The sequence below is a fragment of the Pholcus phalangioides genome, unplaced genomic scaffold (assembly GCF_987345545.1).
Source record: "Pholcus phalangioides strain wild (caught in Gottingen) unplaced genomic scaffold, Ppha-v1.0 ptg000027l_1, whole genome shotgun sequence".
Classification (NCBI taxonomy): Eukaryota; Metazoa; Arthropoda; class Arachnida; order Araneae; family Pholcidae; genus Pholcus; species Pholcus phalangioides.
The window spans coordinates 14,085,652-14,101,960 of NW_028301617.1; the positions used below are offsets into that span (position 1 = coordinate 14,085,652).

Consider the following 16,309-nt stretch of genomic DNA (forward strand, 5'->3'; position numbering starts at 1 on the left):
ACGGCATGATCGAATGCGTACATCGTCCGCTGAAGGCCGCAATGAAGTGCCAGAATACGAACAGATGGGTCGATGTACTACCAACAGTTTTGTTGGGTTTCAGATCAACTTTTCGACATGACCTTAGCGCAACGTGCGCAGAATTAGTATATGGTACAACTTTGCGACTTCCTGGTGATTTCCTCACACCACAAAGAACTGAAGCAGCTCAGCCGTCAACATTGGTCTTCATACTACGTGATGACATGCAGCGTTTGACTCCGGTAGCAACAAGTTCCCACGGGATGAAAAAAGTTTTTGTGCATTCTGAACTTTCGCGCTGTACACACGTCTTCGTGCGCCGCGACGCGGTACGCAAACCTCTACAACCAACATACGACGGCCCTTTTGAGATATTAAAAAAAGAAAAGAAAAATACATGTTTCTCAAAATTAAGGGAAAAGAAGAAGCGGTATCGCTAGATCGCATTAAGCCTGCCTTTTTTGTCGTGGAAGAGGACAGTCAACATAATGTTGAAGCCCCCGAGTCACCCGTGACCACAACAACTCGCTCCGAGAGACGCGTGCGTTTCCCAAGACATCTCGTGTCCTACGACACTGGAGGGGGAATACTGAGGTGACTCAGCGGTACATGTAGCCTATCCATAATGTACGTGTGGCGAACTCTTGCACCTGCTTCTTGCTTGCACCTGCCTAGTCCAGCAAGCGACAAAAGATAAGGACACTCACATTCACTCTCTTAACTGTCTCGAGACCAGAACCAACGCATGAACCAACTCATTATTATATTTAAAAATGTTTAATATTCCTGTGAAATAAATTATATTAAATTTCAACTTTAAAGTACGCTATCAAAAATATGCGTCACGTCGATGACACTTGTTTTCACGACAGTGTTTCGCCATAAAGAGTCACACTGCAACAAGTTGCAGTTGCAGTGTCTCGACGTTGAAGTTTATATATATATATACACACACACACTTTTTCTTAAATATAATATATCACAGATGGCGCTGCTGTGAATTCACGACAATCTTGGCATAACCATGTCTAGTGTAGCTTGTTTCGATAGTTTATTGCGTTTTCTGCTAATAAAATGGGACACAAACAGCATAACTAATGTTTATTACGGTCCTCGTTGCATAAAACTATGTTTAAATAGTATAAGAACAGCTTCCACAGATCCCAGTACTTAATCGGAACAATGCGAATTTTCTGATTTTTATAAGTTTGGAAGCTTGTCATTTATTAATCACAACGATCCTGATACACATTGAGATGATAATTAATTATCAAATTAGTCATTTAAATTCGTGAAAATTAGTAAAATTACGTGTTCATTAAACCGAGATTTTCTCTATAACGATATTCGTTAAAACGGGATTCGAATTGTCAAAAATATTGAAAAAAATTTTTTTTTTATTCCGCGAAACGGACTTTGAATTACCAAGAGAAAGAAGAAAAAAAATGAAAATTCATAGCGCGAATAAAATTTGAATTTTCGAAAAATACCCCCAAAAAATCGAAGTCTACGAAATAAACATTCGAAACAAAAGTGGAAAAATACAAGTCCGAAAACACACTAATCGCGCATGCGTTAACATGCCTGTCATTTTTTAACAGCCCAAAATAGCAGTGGCTACATTTTCACGAAAAAACCGGCTGCTAACCGGTCTCTGAAGCGCGGAGAATACCGTTTTCCAAATAACCATCGTTTTAGCAAGCGCTTGCATGTTAACAGCCGTCGGTGAATACGGCCATAAAATGGATCACACTGTGGCACAAGCTACTCCTACCGGTAAGGTAAGTTCGTCGACACCTGAAGAAAGGGTTCATTTTTCTGACCTATAAATGAAGTAAAACGTTTGTGACTCAAACTCGTGGTGGAAGAGATCCCTGGTGTGTGTTTGAAGTGAACAACACAGATATTTCTTCTTCTTTTTTTTCTATTTCATTCAGAACGTAAGTGACATTTAATATTTCACGGCTTCTCTTGGTGTATGTGCTTTTTTTTATTGTTCTCGACTCTCAGAATGGTCGGCCTTTTCTTGTGGCTCCCCGTGATGTAATTTTCTCATACAATTCCATTTCTTCTCGGATTTCCAGTCAGTTTATTATGAATACCGAGTCAGGGTCGGTAACAATAATTTCACCAGCAACGAGACTATTTCCATTAGATGGATATCGGCCTTAACCACGACCTCCTATATAACCTAGTTATCTAGGTGATCGTGCCTTAACACAGATTTTATATTCCAGCTAGTATTTGATACTTAATATAACGATAAATACCTCTACAACGATATTTTTTCAAATCTTGTTTGGAATTGCCTATAGTCTAATATTAAACATCTCTCAATACAACGATGTATTCTACTACGATAAATCCCCCTGTATAACGATATTTTTTATATTTCACTCAAAATCGTCTTTAATTTTAACTTAGTCACTTGTGTGCATTCTTCCAAGGACGTCTAATAACATCAATGTTTTGCACCACATGATAACCGAAAATGTTGATGAAGTTGTTGGTGTTGCCAGTTTCTCTGTAAGACACTATAGTGTGTATTAAGTATGTATTTGTACAGTAAACTTCTTTACAGAGGCAATGCATCTGATTGATGAATTTGATTAATCAACTCATTAATTACAGTTTTTCAAGTCGAATAAATATTTTAAAGAGCGTTTTCTGATGACATATTAACAACGCAGATTTAGAAAAGATTTCAAAAACAGCATAGATGTGATGGCACGTGATGAGAATCCCTCTATAACGATATTTTTTCTTGCCCACAGAATATATATATCCTTGTATCGAGATTTCACCGTATATGTACTATTCGGGCATGCATATTTTCGTCGACGGTAGGTTGAAAATATTTTTGAATAGTTCGTGTGTGAGTCACTGTACTCAAATACTTCAGACAGACACGAGCACTTCGGAAATAATGCCAGGAAATATTAGAAATCTCAAGAAAGTTTACTGTTACTCTTCTTAGAGCTAAGCTCCAATGCCAGCTTCATACTTTGCTTTCTCCTTTTGAGCCGAACAACGGCCAAGCTCTATCTTAAGCTTCTTTCTAGAAAACGGTGTAACAACGTTATGCAAATACAAATACAACGCCACAACAGACAAAATGCCCAACGAGGTGGCTGATAGAAAGATGCCCATAAAAATATGGTTGTCATATATTTCAAAATACAGCAACCCAATTAAAAATGGCATGTTTTACGGCATGTTTTCATAGTGTTTTCTCAGAGAGTTGGTGGATCAATTATTTTATTATTACTGAAACACCTGATTTTTTTCAATCATACGCTGTGATTTCTGTTTCGATAAAATTTTACTACGCTACTAGAAATAAACATACTTTTTATTTAATAAAATTTTCTAATTCTCATAAATTACATAGTATTAACATTTTGTTATATATAACTAAAGTAACATACTAATATTTCCGGGGAAACACCAAGTACCTAATATTTTACAAAAATTTTCCACAAAAATAATCTTTGCCCAATCATATTTTCATTCAATGAAAACACTGTTTTATCATGAAATTTTTAAGTTTGAAAATGATTAGTAAAATTCTAATTAAACCCCCAAAAGGTTTGCATTGACAATCCAACCGCCCTTGAAAATTTTGAATAGAATGAAAATTTAAATAAAATATAAATTTAAAGGATAAAAACAAATTCTTGATATTTTTAAACTTTGTATCGAGAAACTTCTGATAACTCTGATTAATACGACGATCTTGAAAAAAGATGTCATAAACCTAGTTCTTCTTTCAAGACTTTAACAATGACACCAAAATGAAAAATTCAAAGATGATGATCCAACTGTTGGAGACACACTCTTCGAGTCAATGCAACGAAAAAAAAAAAAAATTCCAAATTTTTAAGTTAGATATCACACGAATATACATTTATACTAAGATCGTACTTTTTCATTATAAATCTCAATTTTGACATCCTTATTAATTAATTAAGCAAATATCACTCTCGTGTTTCATGTATCTTGAAAAAAATGATCCATTTTCCATAACTCATAGCTTTATTTAAATGAAATTTCTTTAAAAAATCGAGTTGTTTCAATTTTGTGCAAAAATAAAGTTTTATTCATAAATTGGGAATGAAAAAGGAAATACGAGAACAAGAAAAGAAATTTTTAAAAGCCCCAATTCACACTCTCATATATTTGAAGATCTCTTCACGATTACTGCCTTTTCCAACACATTTCTTATTCCATTTAATCAAAGAAAATTGGACGACGAATGGAATATTGATCACTTCTTTTGCTTTTCTTCCGTTTTTCTTCATTTCTCTTTTCGACCAACTTATTCTTAATGAAAAGATCGAACGCTTGTTTTAAATCACGAACATTTTTTTTTGGTATGTTGATTGAGGAAAGTGGTGTTTTCGTGCTCTACAATTCCGTGAAAGTAGTTTTAAAACTTTCTATCTCTTTTTTTTTCTTTCAAGTCAAGTCCAACTCTTTTTCTTTTCTCCTGAGATAATGAGTTTTCTTTGTTCATAAAAGATATCGACACGTAAATTCTCGCAGAAAATTACTTTTTTTTTCAGGGTATTGAAGCAAAAATAAAAACGGAATAAGTCGTTCATGTTCATAAAGGTCAAAGAGTAGAAAGAAAAGATCTTATTTGTATTAGAATTTCTCATAAAATTATTCATCTTCAAATTTTGAGTAATGGCGACGTGTAATGATACGGTAAAATAATGGGTGTTTTTTTTTCTTCTTCCTTTTGTAGCATTTCCTTCAATTTCAGAATTATGGAAGTTAAAAAATAATAATAATGTTATTTTTATAATTTTGGCTTTCAACATTGTTAAAAAATTGTCTTGCTAATAAACAAACAAATAAATAAATATATATATATGTATTATTGATTTTGTTTTTCAGTCCGTCACTGAAAATGAAATTTTATCTTTGCATCTTTGTTGTAATATTTCCATTTTTGATCGATGCATGGCCGACCGGAGCTCCAGCCAAAGCCTGCGATTCGATGATGCCAGAACTCGGAAACAATAGGCCTCGACCATCTAGCCAATCCCCGTATGTTTTCACACAATCTGCAGACAATTACAGACCAGGTGAACATGTTCTTGGTGAGTATTATGGTGATGAAAAATATTTAAATACATCGCAAAAAAAAAAAAATATTCTCCATATGGTAGAGATTGGCAGGAAATGCAAACAACAAAAATATTCAAAATGATCTGCAAACATGAGTTCATATGAGTAAAGGTGAACTTTTGTGGAAATCTTACAAAAATCTAATAAATGAAAAAATCCAAAGACCTTATGCAGTCGTTGAATACGCTAGGCTTGGAAGTCATAAGCGGAGATACGGGGGAGGGGGGCCCAGCGTCAAAGGTGAAGTCAACTGATCTAATGTATATATGCATATATGAATTGACATCATCATCATCGTGCCCCCCCCCCCCAGACTTCCATGTTTATCTCTGCCTATGTTGGAAGTTCAAATCTTTTACGTATGAAGTACAAAGAGCTTTTGAAAGAGTAGAAATGTGTGAATTTCCTGAAACTTTGCTAAGTCATATCCACTTATGTATATGAAGTTGGTTCTTACGTTTATTTACATATATTTTTATAATGTTTCGAAGTATAATTATTTCAATCTTTCCTAAAAATCACGTTTGCGTAAGACATTATTAAGTTCTTGATAAAAGCTCAACCCAAAAATTTCTCGGTTTAAAACTAATGCGATGCTGCAAACTCAAAATCCCATCTAGATATTGAAACATTATACCAACTTCATCAATTGATGGGTTTAATCAGCATCATTGCAATTCGAAGCTGTATATTCAACATTTCTGTATTTCTCCGTAGAGCTAACTCCATCGGTACTTCCTAACATCTATATAGTTCTTTTTTTCCTCGACACGATATATATATATATATAGCTCAAAACCGATTCCGAACGGCTGTAAACTTGCCATGTTTTATGAAGAATTAAAAAGCCAAATAGCACCAACTTCCGATGATGATACTTATTTGTTAGTTTCTGTTATTGGAAAAAAACATGATTCTCATTTTTATGCGTTTTCCATTCTTTTTATAATACTTTATTCCATTGTCAAAACTGATGATTGTTAACTGCGGACACATAAAAATATCTAGTTTCTGGTTTATACAAAAGCGAATCACAAGTCGTTGAACGAAACTCTAATAGCATCTAAAAGAGTTTCTACGAGTATTCATTACAGAACCGGATGTTCTCCCATGACCGAAATGCGCGAATGATGCTATTTCATTAAATTAAAACGATTCCGTGCTCTGAATGCTCGTCACTTTTAATTAAACGAGTTTTGGAACTAAAATCCATACTAATTTGAACTGAACTGAACTGAATTAAGGGTGATTTGCTGGTCCCGCGGCACAATTTTTTATGGCCGTTCTACCAGACTTAGAACGCGGGCCACGAAGTACGTGACCTATTTTGGATCGTGTGCATGAATGTGTGAGAAAAATGTGTGTAAGATGTGGTGTAGAGACAAATTCGGGATTTTTAAGTTCAAGTTCCAGCCATTAAGAATTTTCCCTCAGGTAAAATGCCGCCGAGTCCAACCAGCATCTAGAAGAGAAAAAGAAAATATGCCCCATTCAATAGCGGGTGCCATTGTCCAAGGGCTCGCCTGCGCAGGATTGGCTGTTGACCTGTGGAAGAAATAAAAAAGTCCAGTGGTGGAAAGGAAAAAGAGAAGAGATAGAGAATTTTTTTTTCTTTTTCAAAATTTTTGATTTTTTTTTTTTTTTTTTTTTTTTTTTTTTTTTTTGGGTTTTTGAAATTTTTTGCCTAGAAGAAAAAATAAAAATAAATAAAAATAGTAAAAATAACATTTAGAAAGGGGACGCTACAAAAGAGAAGAGAAAAAAGAAATGAAGAGGGTCCGGCCGGAAACAAGTTGCCAGGAATTAGGCGTCGGAGTCCTTCAACGCCAATTTTTGACGGTGCCTTTCTTGAGCTCGTCGGCGACAATCAGCTAGCTTTTCTTTGGTGCCAGGAGTTGAAAGGATAGCCGCGACGTATTCCTGAGTAGTGAATAACGTCATGCGGACCTCGTTGATAGCATCATTTCTGGAGTGGCCGTCGACCTCGATTAGTTTGACCATGACATCTTGGAAGGCCAGTTTGAGTTTGTCCATGGGGTCTATTTCTGATTCGTCCAGACTGGTGTCCGGCGAATATGAAGTTGACACCTCGGCTGTTGACGGGATTTCGGCTTCAGGATTAGGCTTGGGAGTTGACGACGCTGCTTCCTGGACACCCTTCGTGGGTTTTGAGCGTTTGGTCTTCTCTGCCTGCTTGAAGTTCTTACTGTATGGAGAGAACCTGCAATTTTTGTAGTTCGCTGTATGAAACAGGGAACAGTTTACGCACTGGGGTTTGTCGACCCCGCGTACGTTCGTACAGTCTCTTGTAGCGTGTTGCCTGATGCATTTCACGCACCTTTCGGGCGCTTTACATCCGGAAGAATGGTGGCCCCACCGCTGGCATCGGAAACACATGACGTGTTTTGCTGCTCCTAGTGGCCGAAATTTCTCGACCTTGACCCGGAGTTTGTCAAGAGTATTGACCAACAGGAACGCGGACGAGTCAGGAACCTTCGGGAAATCTACCCTCCATATGGGCAGTCTGGCTCCATCCTTTCTTCTGCGAATCTGCTGAATCTTGCTCGGGACGAAACCTATATCCTGTAACGAAAGCATGATGTCCTCGTCCGAGGACGAGGGGTCTAGACCCTTTATAGCATAGCTATCGGGTTTGTCAGAGTCCAGGGAAAAGGAGTGGAACTCTATCCCTTTTTCCCGTAAGTGTTTGGTGATGGCTCGGTGGTCATCAGTAGAGGAGGGGAAGACCAAGACCTTCCCGTTCTGGATTTTTGCATCGAATGCCCGAAGGCATATGTTGTCCAGCTCAGCTGCGAGTGTTCTCCACTTCCCATTTGCTGAGACGTAGATGGGAGGGATTTTTCTCTGCTTTCGTGCTGAGGACGTTGCGATTGGCCCGCTCTGGCTGGGAGGCGGGGTTACCGTGGTCTCCTCAGGAGGAGGGGTGTTGATTGGTTCAGTGGATGCAGTGGGAGGAGCTTGTGCGTCTTCAGATGAAACCGCCGCATCCTCTGGCATCGTTACGTTTCCCGGAGACGGGAAGGGGACCGGAGAAAAAATTGGTGAACCGGCGTCCTCTGTAGGGTTTTCCGGAACCTTCTTCTTGCTCTGCTTGGCTCGTTTCCGGACGATCTCGCAGTGTGTCGCGTCCGCTATGACAGTCATCAAGTAGAAGTTATCTATTAACTCCGTCCTGGCGTTGATTTTCTCTGCCTCTGACGTGAGTTTCTTGGTCCTCTCGAATAGCTCGTAAGTCGACCTAAAAAGAGAAAAAGTCTTGCAGGATCGTTTTGTGGCGGTTTGGTCATGGATTTCCGCCACCTGGTCCTTACTCAGCCCAAACATGAGCTGAGCAATTGCCTCGACTAGCTCAGTTACTCTTTCATTTGGCTTCTTATCCTCGACATATTTCCTGGAAATTTCTCCCAGATGTCTCCAATGCTCCTCCTTTTCCGGGACCAATCTTGCATGTAAGAGACAGCATTGCAAAACACCGCTCTTCATTATCCCGGTCGGGGAAGGGCTCCTTGGCACGTACGGGATCGTGTACCTGAAAAATATAATAGGAAAGCACGGAGCAAAATTTGCGACCGCACTCCACTAGATGTACGCTTCCATACTAATTTGGAAACTTTCTACGAGATTCATTCAAACTCTAGCTTCACTTTTCTGCATTTCAGTTCACATCCAATCACCTTCTAAAACCACTTTCAAGGGTTTTATGGTACAGGCGTATGATCCTAGAACGAATGAAACAATTGGAGAATTTATAGGTGGAGCTGGTCTCAAGAAAATTCCAGAATGTAACATGGTGACGCATAGTGACAACCGGGGCAAGCCATCAGCAACAATTGTATGGGTAGGCGCACCACGAAGTTCAGGAAACGTCAAGTTCAGGTAAATTTTTTTTAGTAGTCATCTATATATATTTTTGTCAGGATGAGTCTAATCAGAATTTGCAGAGTATTTTGTTATAATTTCAGACACAATTTTTGTTCCGATTTCATTTCATCTATATATATTTTTGTCCGGATAATTACAAATTTCAATTTTTGAAATTTTATGTTTTATTCGTGAAAAGGGTAAAATAACATATACATGAAATCGTTCAAAATTAATTACCACCAAAATTGGATAATAACATAGAACGCATTGGTCGTTGTCATCAATGATTAAAATAGAATGCCCTATATGATCATGAAGTTCTTCGTGCTAAATATGATCACAGATCAATACCCGCTTCGTCCTTGTCAGGAAACTTTCCTGACACAGGGGTACAACAAAAAAACGGTGACTTGACCGCAGCAAAAAAAAAAAAAAAAAAAAAAAAAAATTGCTACCGCAGGGAGTCCCCCATCGAGGGGTTAACGCACCAACCTCTCGATGAGTATAAAAAAATCCCTGCCGTTCGGAATGGGCAATAAATTGTAGGTCCCGGTCTAATTAGCCCTCGTGTGCAGAAAACGACCGTGGTGCTACAAAAATGATCAAATGATCACAGATCAATACTTACGATCATAACTAAAATGCCCCTGTAGCATATAAAACATATTTTCATTGGAGCATCATCTTTATGAAGAATCCATATAATCAGATAGATAATGAATATATTTATCTTATGATGAGTCTAATCACAATATTTGCAGAGTATTTTGTCATAATTTCAGACAATTTTTTGTTCTGATTTCATTTTAATTTCGTCTGGAATAGCTCGAAGTCATAAAATTGCTACGATCACATTTGTTCTCTTCCGTTTTTCAAATTTTTGCAGTATTAATAATCTTGAATGCAATTTGCAAATAATATGTTATTGCCAGGCAGTTTTTTCAACAAGTTAGATCTAAATCATACGGATGTAAATTTTCTTTATTAAAGAGTAGTAGATACATGTCATTATATTGTGTATAATTGTTGTCATGTTTAAATTTCACTGATGAGAATTCACTTCCTCTTATTCTAATATATAAAAAGTATATAATATGTATACAGGGTGATTCGATAATTCTCCTTGTCGCATTTTACTGGTGAACCATTGATCCTAGAGGCATGCTTTCAATTAGAAAAAGTATCCAAATAACGTGTAGTACTGGTATATGTCATTCGCGTCGCAAGGGATGAATGTATGGTTATTTAAATCGAAATGTTTACTTTTTATATAGACACCGTGTGCTCAAGAACCCAATCAGAAAGTTGTTGCCCTGTCTCCCCTGACGTTAACAAAAAAAAATTCAACATTTATAAGTGCGATATTCACTGCGATATTTGAATTCAAAAATTGGACAAAAAATAGGCAAGAACAGCATAGAGACTAATGGGCAATGCTTCTTTCCCTCTTTTATACTATTATTTTCCCAATTGTCTTCGATTTTTGAATTCAAATATTCCAGTGAATATTGCACTTAGAAACGGAAATATTTTGTTGGCTTCAAGAGAGACAGGAGCAATAATTTTCTGATTAGGTTTCTAAGGACAGGGTGTCCGTATAAAATGTTAATTTTATGTTTAATAACTATATATAGAGCCCTTTTGCAATATGAATGACGTACACGAGTTCTACACGTTATTTGGATACCTTTTGCAATTGGAAGTATACCTCTAGGATTAACGGCTCGCCAGTAAAATGCGGCAAGAGGAATTATGGAATCGCTCTGTATATAGTTGTACATATACGAGTATTTCTTAACACATAAATGTTTACTTCTGATTTTTTCTCTCTTTCCACAGAGCTACAATTGTGAAAGACTTCAACACATTTTACCATGGACTGTCAGCTAAACTCAGCAGTTAACATTTTCTGGAAGTGAATCCAACCACGGAAAATATGTGCGGTTGATAATAACATTCTAAGTTGCCGAAAATATGTGCGTTTACAGAAAGCATTCATAGAGCTACGCAATCATTGTTAGTGTAAAATAAATTGATGAATTAAATTTTAGTTTTTTAATAATATTTAAGACGTGTTTATGGATTCTAATATATATAAATATGTATATATATGAATTCGTTTTATATACTTCGTTTTCTCCATGAGGTTTGTAGAGTCTCGGCTGCACCTTAGGGTCATTGAAAACAGGCTGGGGAAAAGAATTTCGATAGTACATAAAATACTGTAGCACGGTATGTGTCTATGACCAGAGCGTTCTGCAGGTGCTTATGGTGTAGCTGAGGCTTTATAAGTTTATTTATGAAAAAAATTACCATTTTTTTTTTAACTACAGCGAAGTGTTCGAGTTTATATAAGAAACACTCTACTGTTCTTTGAAAAACTGACAAAAGAATTTTTGTGCTTTTGTTATTTTTAAATCAATTGGAAAATATTTTGAAAAGTATATCCTAGAAAAATTCGTTCGTTTCATGTTTATGGGACATAGCCCATATAGTTATTTGATAATCGAAATTCTTATTCTATGCGAATAAAGTTTATTATAAGAATAAAGTTTTCAAAACGTATTTTGTTAAAAATTGTATTGAGATAATACTGGTACATGTGGATCATGACTCCCACATCCTGGGGCAGGGTCCTGAGGCTTGGATCTTTGGTGGTCCCCCAAGCCAGACTTTTCACGGGCCTTTCAATAGTGAATTTACAGCATGAAAAACAAAAAAATGATAGCATTTGTCCCGTGCCCTGTCAGTCCCCCTCCCCCCTTGTGGGGGCTATGATATGGATAATGTAACTTGGTAATGCGTGTAAGCATACACGCTTGTTTCAAGTTCGAAAAAATTATCGTAGATGGAGGAAACAACCAAGACAAATCATACATGACTATCCAACTTTTAGTCTCTACACTGTATTTATGATTTATAGTTTTTACACTATTAAGTCATTTATTTTATAACAATAGCAACTGTATAGAGGAAACTGATTTCGTGAGCTACGTGATCATGATATCTTATAAAGAATGACTACGAAAGAGAAATTGCAAAGACCGGATATTTTTTTTTTGCTACCTAAGTAAGAAAATTTACTTTTTTCGAAGGAATACATATGACGAAATGATGTATGCCCGTATTTTCATGGTTCTAACGTAACCACTGAAGACGATCGAAATCTTCCGGATTCGAAAGAAGGCTTTGATATGCTTCAGGAGCTCCCTGTTCTCCAGTCCTGTAATGAAGAGAATGAGTCTCAGTGGTTGAAAATTGATAGAAATGATCCAGGATATATCATTTTTTTGGATGACTGAGAAATAATTACGAAATTGAACGATCAAGTTGATAAGGATGACTGTGAAAGTGACGAAGATGAACCAACGGCAGATGTAATAACGCACAGTGATACAGAACAGTGTTTCACAAAATGTCTCGCGTGGTTAGAATCGCGGCCTAACACTGATCCGCTTCAATTTTTAATGTTGAAAATATTACGGGATGAGACGGCAAAATGTCGTATAAGCAAGTTGAAGCAAGATGAATTCATTTTTTTCTTTTGTGATGCGCTGCTTTTTTTCATTTACTTTTCAGAATAAGTCGGTTAATTTTAATTATTTTAAGGTTTTTGTTGCTGAATTTCAGGTTATTCCTTTGTGTTATCGAATTAGTTTCGAAATCGATTTTCCGAACACCCTTTGGTCCCTATGTGTTTGGATAATCGATGTTCTACTGTACCGCCGGCTGCTAAGAAAAATCAAGTTTATTTTTTGAGAATTTGCGTTAAGGGCGTGACGCCACTAACGACCAAGGTGTATAACGACGTGAGCGTAACAGACCCCCCGACCTGTCTATCCGAGCTGGTAGTCTTTGATCTTTTGAAGTTGTTGCCTGCTGATCGTTGGAAGGCTTGTAGTCAGTGAAGGTGTCTCTATGCATTCAGGATGGAACCAGCAGTCAAATGCGACCGTTAGGGCCGCCTCATACGGGGAAACTGAAATCGAACTCTAGTTGCCCATTCTCCCTCACTTGTGCGCTACTAAAAAAAAAAATCTTTAAGTCCGGGAAATGAGTAAAACCGACGCAGTGTTCACCACCGTATCTCCCTATACATTATGAACCGGGGTAGGAAAAACATTTTTAGCGATTCCAGCAGCGATGAAGATAGTTATCATCCTACACTATCATTTCCGCAAATAAAAGGATAAATAGAGATGAAGATGGTTCTTCTTTACAAAAAAGGTGAGAAAGAGGATATCAAGAACTATCGACGAATCAGTCTCCTATCAGTAATTTATAAAATCTTCACCAAAGTGCTGACATATAGGCTTGAATCCAAATTGGACGAAGCTCAACCAAAAGAACAGGCAGGATTTCGAAGTGGATTTAGTACAATGGATCACATCCAAACGATCAGGGAATTTATAGAGGGACATGAGGAATACGAATTAGCATTGTGTATGGCCTTCATTGATTTTGAGAAAGCGTTTGACTCTGTCTTCACATCTGCTGTTGTTAAAGCTGTAGATGTAATTGGGGTAGAGAAGACTTACATCAATATCATCAAGGAAATATATGACAAAGCAACTGCAACGATTCGTTTGGATAAAGGAAAAGCAAAAATATTAAACTTGGGAAAGGAGTCGGACAGGGTGATACTGTCTCATCAAAACTCTTTACTGCTGTTTTAAAAGAAGTATTCAGAAAACTGGATTGGGATAAAAAAAAAAGGAATTAAGATAAATGGAGAGTTTCTCAACCATTTGTGTTTTGCAGACGACATTGTTGTTATCAGCAATAATCCAGACGAACTAGAAGAAATGATACAAGAATTGGCGAAGACAAGTATTCAGGTGGGGTTGAAAATGAATCTGCAAAAGACTAAAGTTATGTTCAACCCATTTGCGTTGAAGAGGACAATCTTGCTCAACAACACAGAGATAGAAGAAGTAGAAAGCTATGTATACCTGGGTCAAGAAATCACCATGGACAACGGAATCATTAATGAAATAAACAAAAGGATCAGGAGTGAATGGAGCACTTTCGGCCAAAACTGCGTAATTCTGAAGAGTCATATGTCATTATGTCTGAAAAGAAAAGTTTTTGCACTGATTGATGGAGCTGAAACACGGACACTCAAGCAAGACGATACAAAGGCTACAAATAACGCAAAGGAGCATGGAAAGATGTATGTTAGGCATCACAAGAAGAGACAGAAAACGAATCGCTTGGATAAGGAACCACACAAAGGTATATGATATCATGGAAAGAATCAAACGTTTGAAATGGAAATGGGCTGGACATATTGCAAGATGACAAGACAACAGATGGACCACAAGTATTCTAGAGTGGTACCCCCGTGGTGCTAAACGTCCGAGAAGGCGTCCCCACGCAAGATGGATTGACGAGATCAGGAAAGTGGCAGGAGTCAACTGGATGGCTAAAGCATCAGAACGGAAAAATTTAGAGGAGACCTTATCCAGCAGTGGATTGAAAATAGTTGTTGATGATGAGATTACAAAGATTCAAAAAGACACGATTATAGAAAGCTTTATCGAGTGTTGTTGTAGCGAGGTATCCTTGAACTACCGAAAGGACAACTATACTCCACGAAATTTATACCCTTTTCAATAGCTAGTGTTGATTTACGTATAAAGGTATAACGACGTGGTAATCGACGAGATTTATTTTGAAAGTAAGTGTAATCTGATGGAGTAGAAGATGTTTTAACCCCTGAAAACTGTTAACAGTATATTGATATTGTTTTGTATTAGTAAGAATATTTTATATATGAAGGGTTATATACAATTAAAAAAAAAAATACCGGTGGTTGTTTTTAAGCAACCATTTTGCCATTGACTGATCAATATCTCTACCTAAGTAGAGAAACCAAGACGAAGAAGACGAGAGCTCAGTGCTCGGTACTTCGCATCAAATGGCAAGGGATACTAGAGGGGGAGCAGGCGGGTCTCATGCCCCGGGCGCTAGACTCGAGGTGGCGCAAATTTCATTCTGAAACCTCTCGTGCGACATTATAAAAATGCGCGCTTGCCGCGTGTGACCAATGATGTAGTTGCGGCCCTGTTTATGCACTGTTTTATGCACTTGTAAATGCATGTTTTCTTCATTTCTTGCACATATATATATTTTTCTCTTAGTGCATACTTCAGTGCTTCCGATACGCATATTATTGTTTTCCATTTTTGAGCATATAATTTTTTAATTGTAGTGCATATTTTTGCGCTCGTTTTTCATTTTTAAAGCAAGTTTCTGCATTTTTTAATGCACGATTTTTTTCCCCCATATTTTGATCATATTTTTCTACCTTTTTGAAAAACTTTGGCATTTCTGAATGCGTGTATGCAGGGTGATTAAGAAAAGATGGGAAAAACTTTAAGAGGTGGTAGAGTACACACAAAAACAAACAATTTTCATCAAAGACTTTGTGGTCTAAATGAAATGCAAACGTAATACAGGGAGCAACATAGTAATAATAAGCACGCAAATGTTTTCGGATTGGGCAAACACCTATGTGGGGAAAACGCTCACAGTACATTCATGCTGCCTCTGTGGTACTTCCGTTTGCATCTTCGTAAATCAAATGCATTTCTGTTTTTTTTTCAGTATTACCAAAGTACGCCCTTGTCCCGTATGTTATAACTGTTAGAACGATTGCAAGCTGAATTTTATTTTCTCCCGAAAAATTTCAACAGGAATACCATTATAACGCTCCATTGCGATTTTTCTGATTTTCATAAATTTGAAAGCTTGTCATTTATCAATCTCAACGATCTTGATGCTAATTGAAATCATAATTAATTAATTAGTCATTCAAATTCGTAAAAATTAGTAAAATTGTGAATTTTCTGATTTATTCGGATTTTTATGATGTTAAACGTGAAATGTCAATTCGGATTTTTATGACGTTAGACGTGAAACGTCAATTCGGATTTTTATGACATTAAATGTGAAACGTCGATTCGGATTTTTATGACATTTTTTTTCAGATCCGACAGACACTGTACGCTTGGCCATCGTTCTCCCGTAGGGGTCCGGGTGAGAAGGATATCTCAGCTCGGCCAAGGGAGTAGAACCCGGGGACCTAGGCCATAGTCAGGCCGGACGGGTCCCATTGATTATTGATCTCCAATTTCAGCGAGAAAACTTCAAACACGCCGCAAAAGAGATCGAGTGCTCTTCGCCGGTAGTGGCAAACAAGGCTGGCGGCACACGGCAACGGTGCGCTAGCCACAGATTTTCCTCAGTGCACGTTTACCCTCCC

The 16,309-nt window shown here is 37.3% G+C and overlaps 1 protein-coding gene across 2 annotated transcripts; it reads left to right on the forward strand.

Annotated features, from left to right (window-relative positions):
- Positions 1–1,677: 1,677 nt before the first annotated feature.
- Positions 1,678–11,106, forward strand: LOC149068510 (putative defense protein 3). Of its 2 annotated transcripts, none has more exons than XM_089251871.1 (4): positions 1,678–1,802; positions 4,924–5,129; positions 8,838–9,054; positions 10,882–11,106. In XM_089251871.1, exons 2-4 carry the CDS (start codon positions 4,937–4,939, stop codon positions 10,943–10,945), a joined length of 474 nt encoding a protein of 157 aa, XP_089107997.1. In that variant the 5' UTR covers positions 1,678–1,802; positions 4,924–4,936; the 3' UTR covers positions 10,946–11,106. The 2 variants fall into 2 exon arrangements, with proteins under 2 accessions (XP_089107997.1, XP_089107996.1); XM_089251870.1 differs by lacking the exon at positions 1,678–1,802 and adding an exon at positions 1,833–1,961.
- Positions 11,107–16,309: the final 5,203 nt, after the last annotated feature.

Bases quoted from the DNA above. Each gene is read 5' to 3' on its own strand.
- LOC149068510 (XM_089251871.1), top strand. From the start codon at position 4,937: ATGAAATTTTATCTTTGCATCTTTGTTGTAATATTTCCATTTTTGATC. The intron at 5,130-8,837 runs GTGAGTATTATG...TCTGCATTTCAG, and splicing joins ACCAGGTGAACATGTTCTTG to TTCACATCCAATCACCTTCT. The intron at 9,055-10,881 runs GTAAATTTTTTT...CTCTTTCCACAG, and splicing joins TCAGGAAACGTCAAGTTCAG to AGCTACAATTGTGAAAGACT.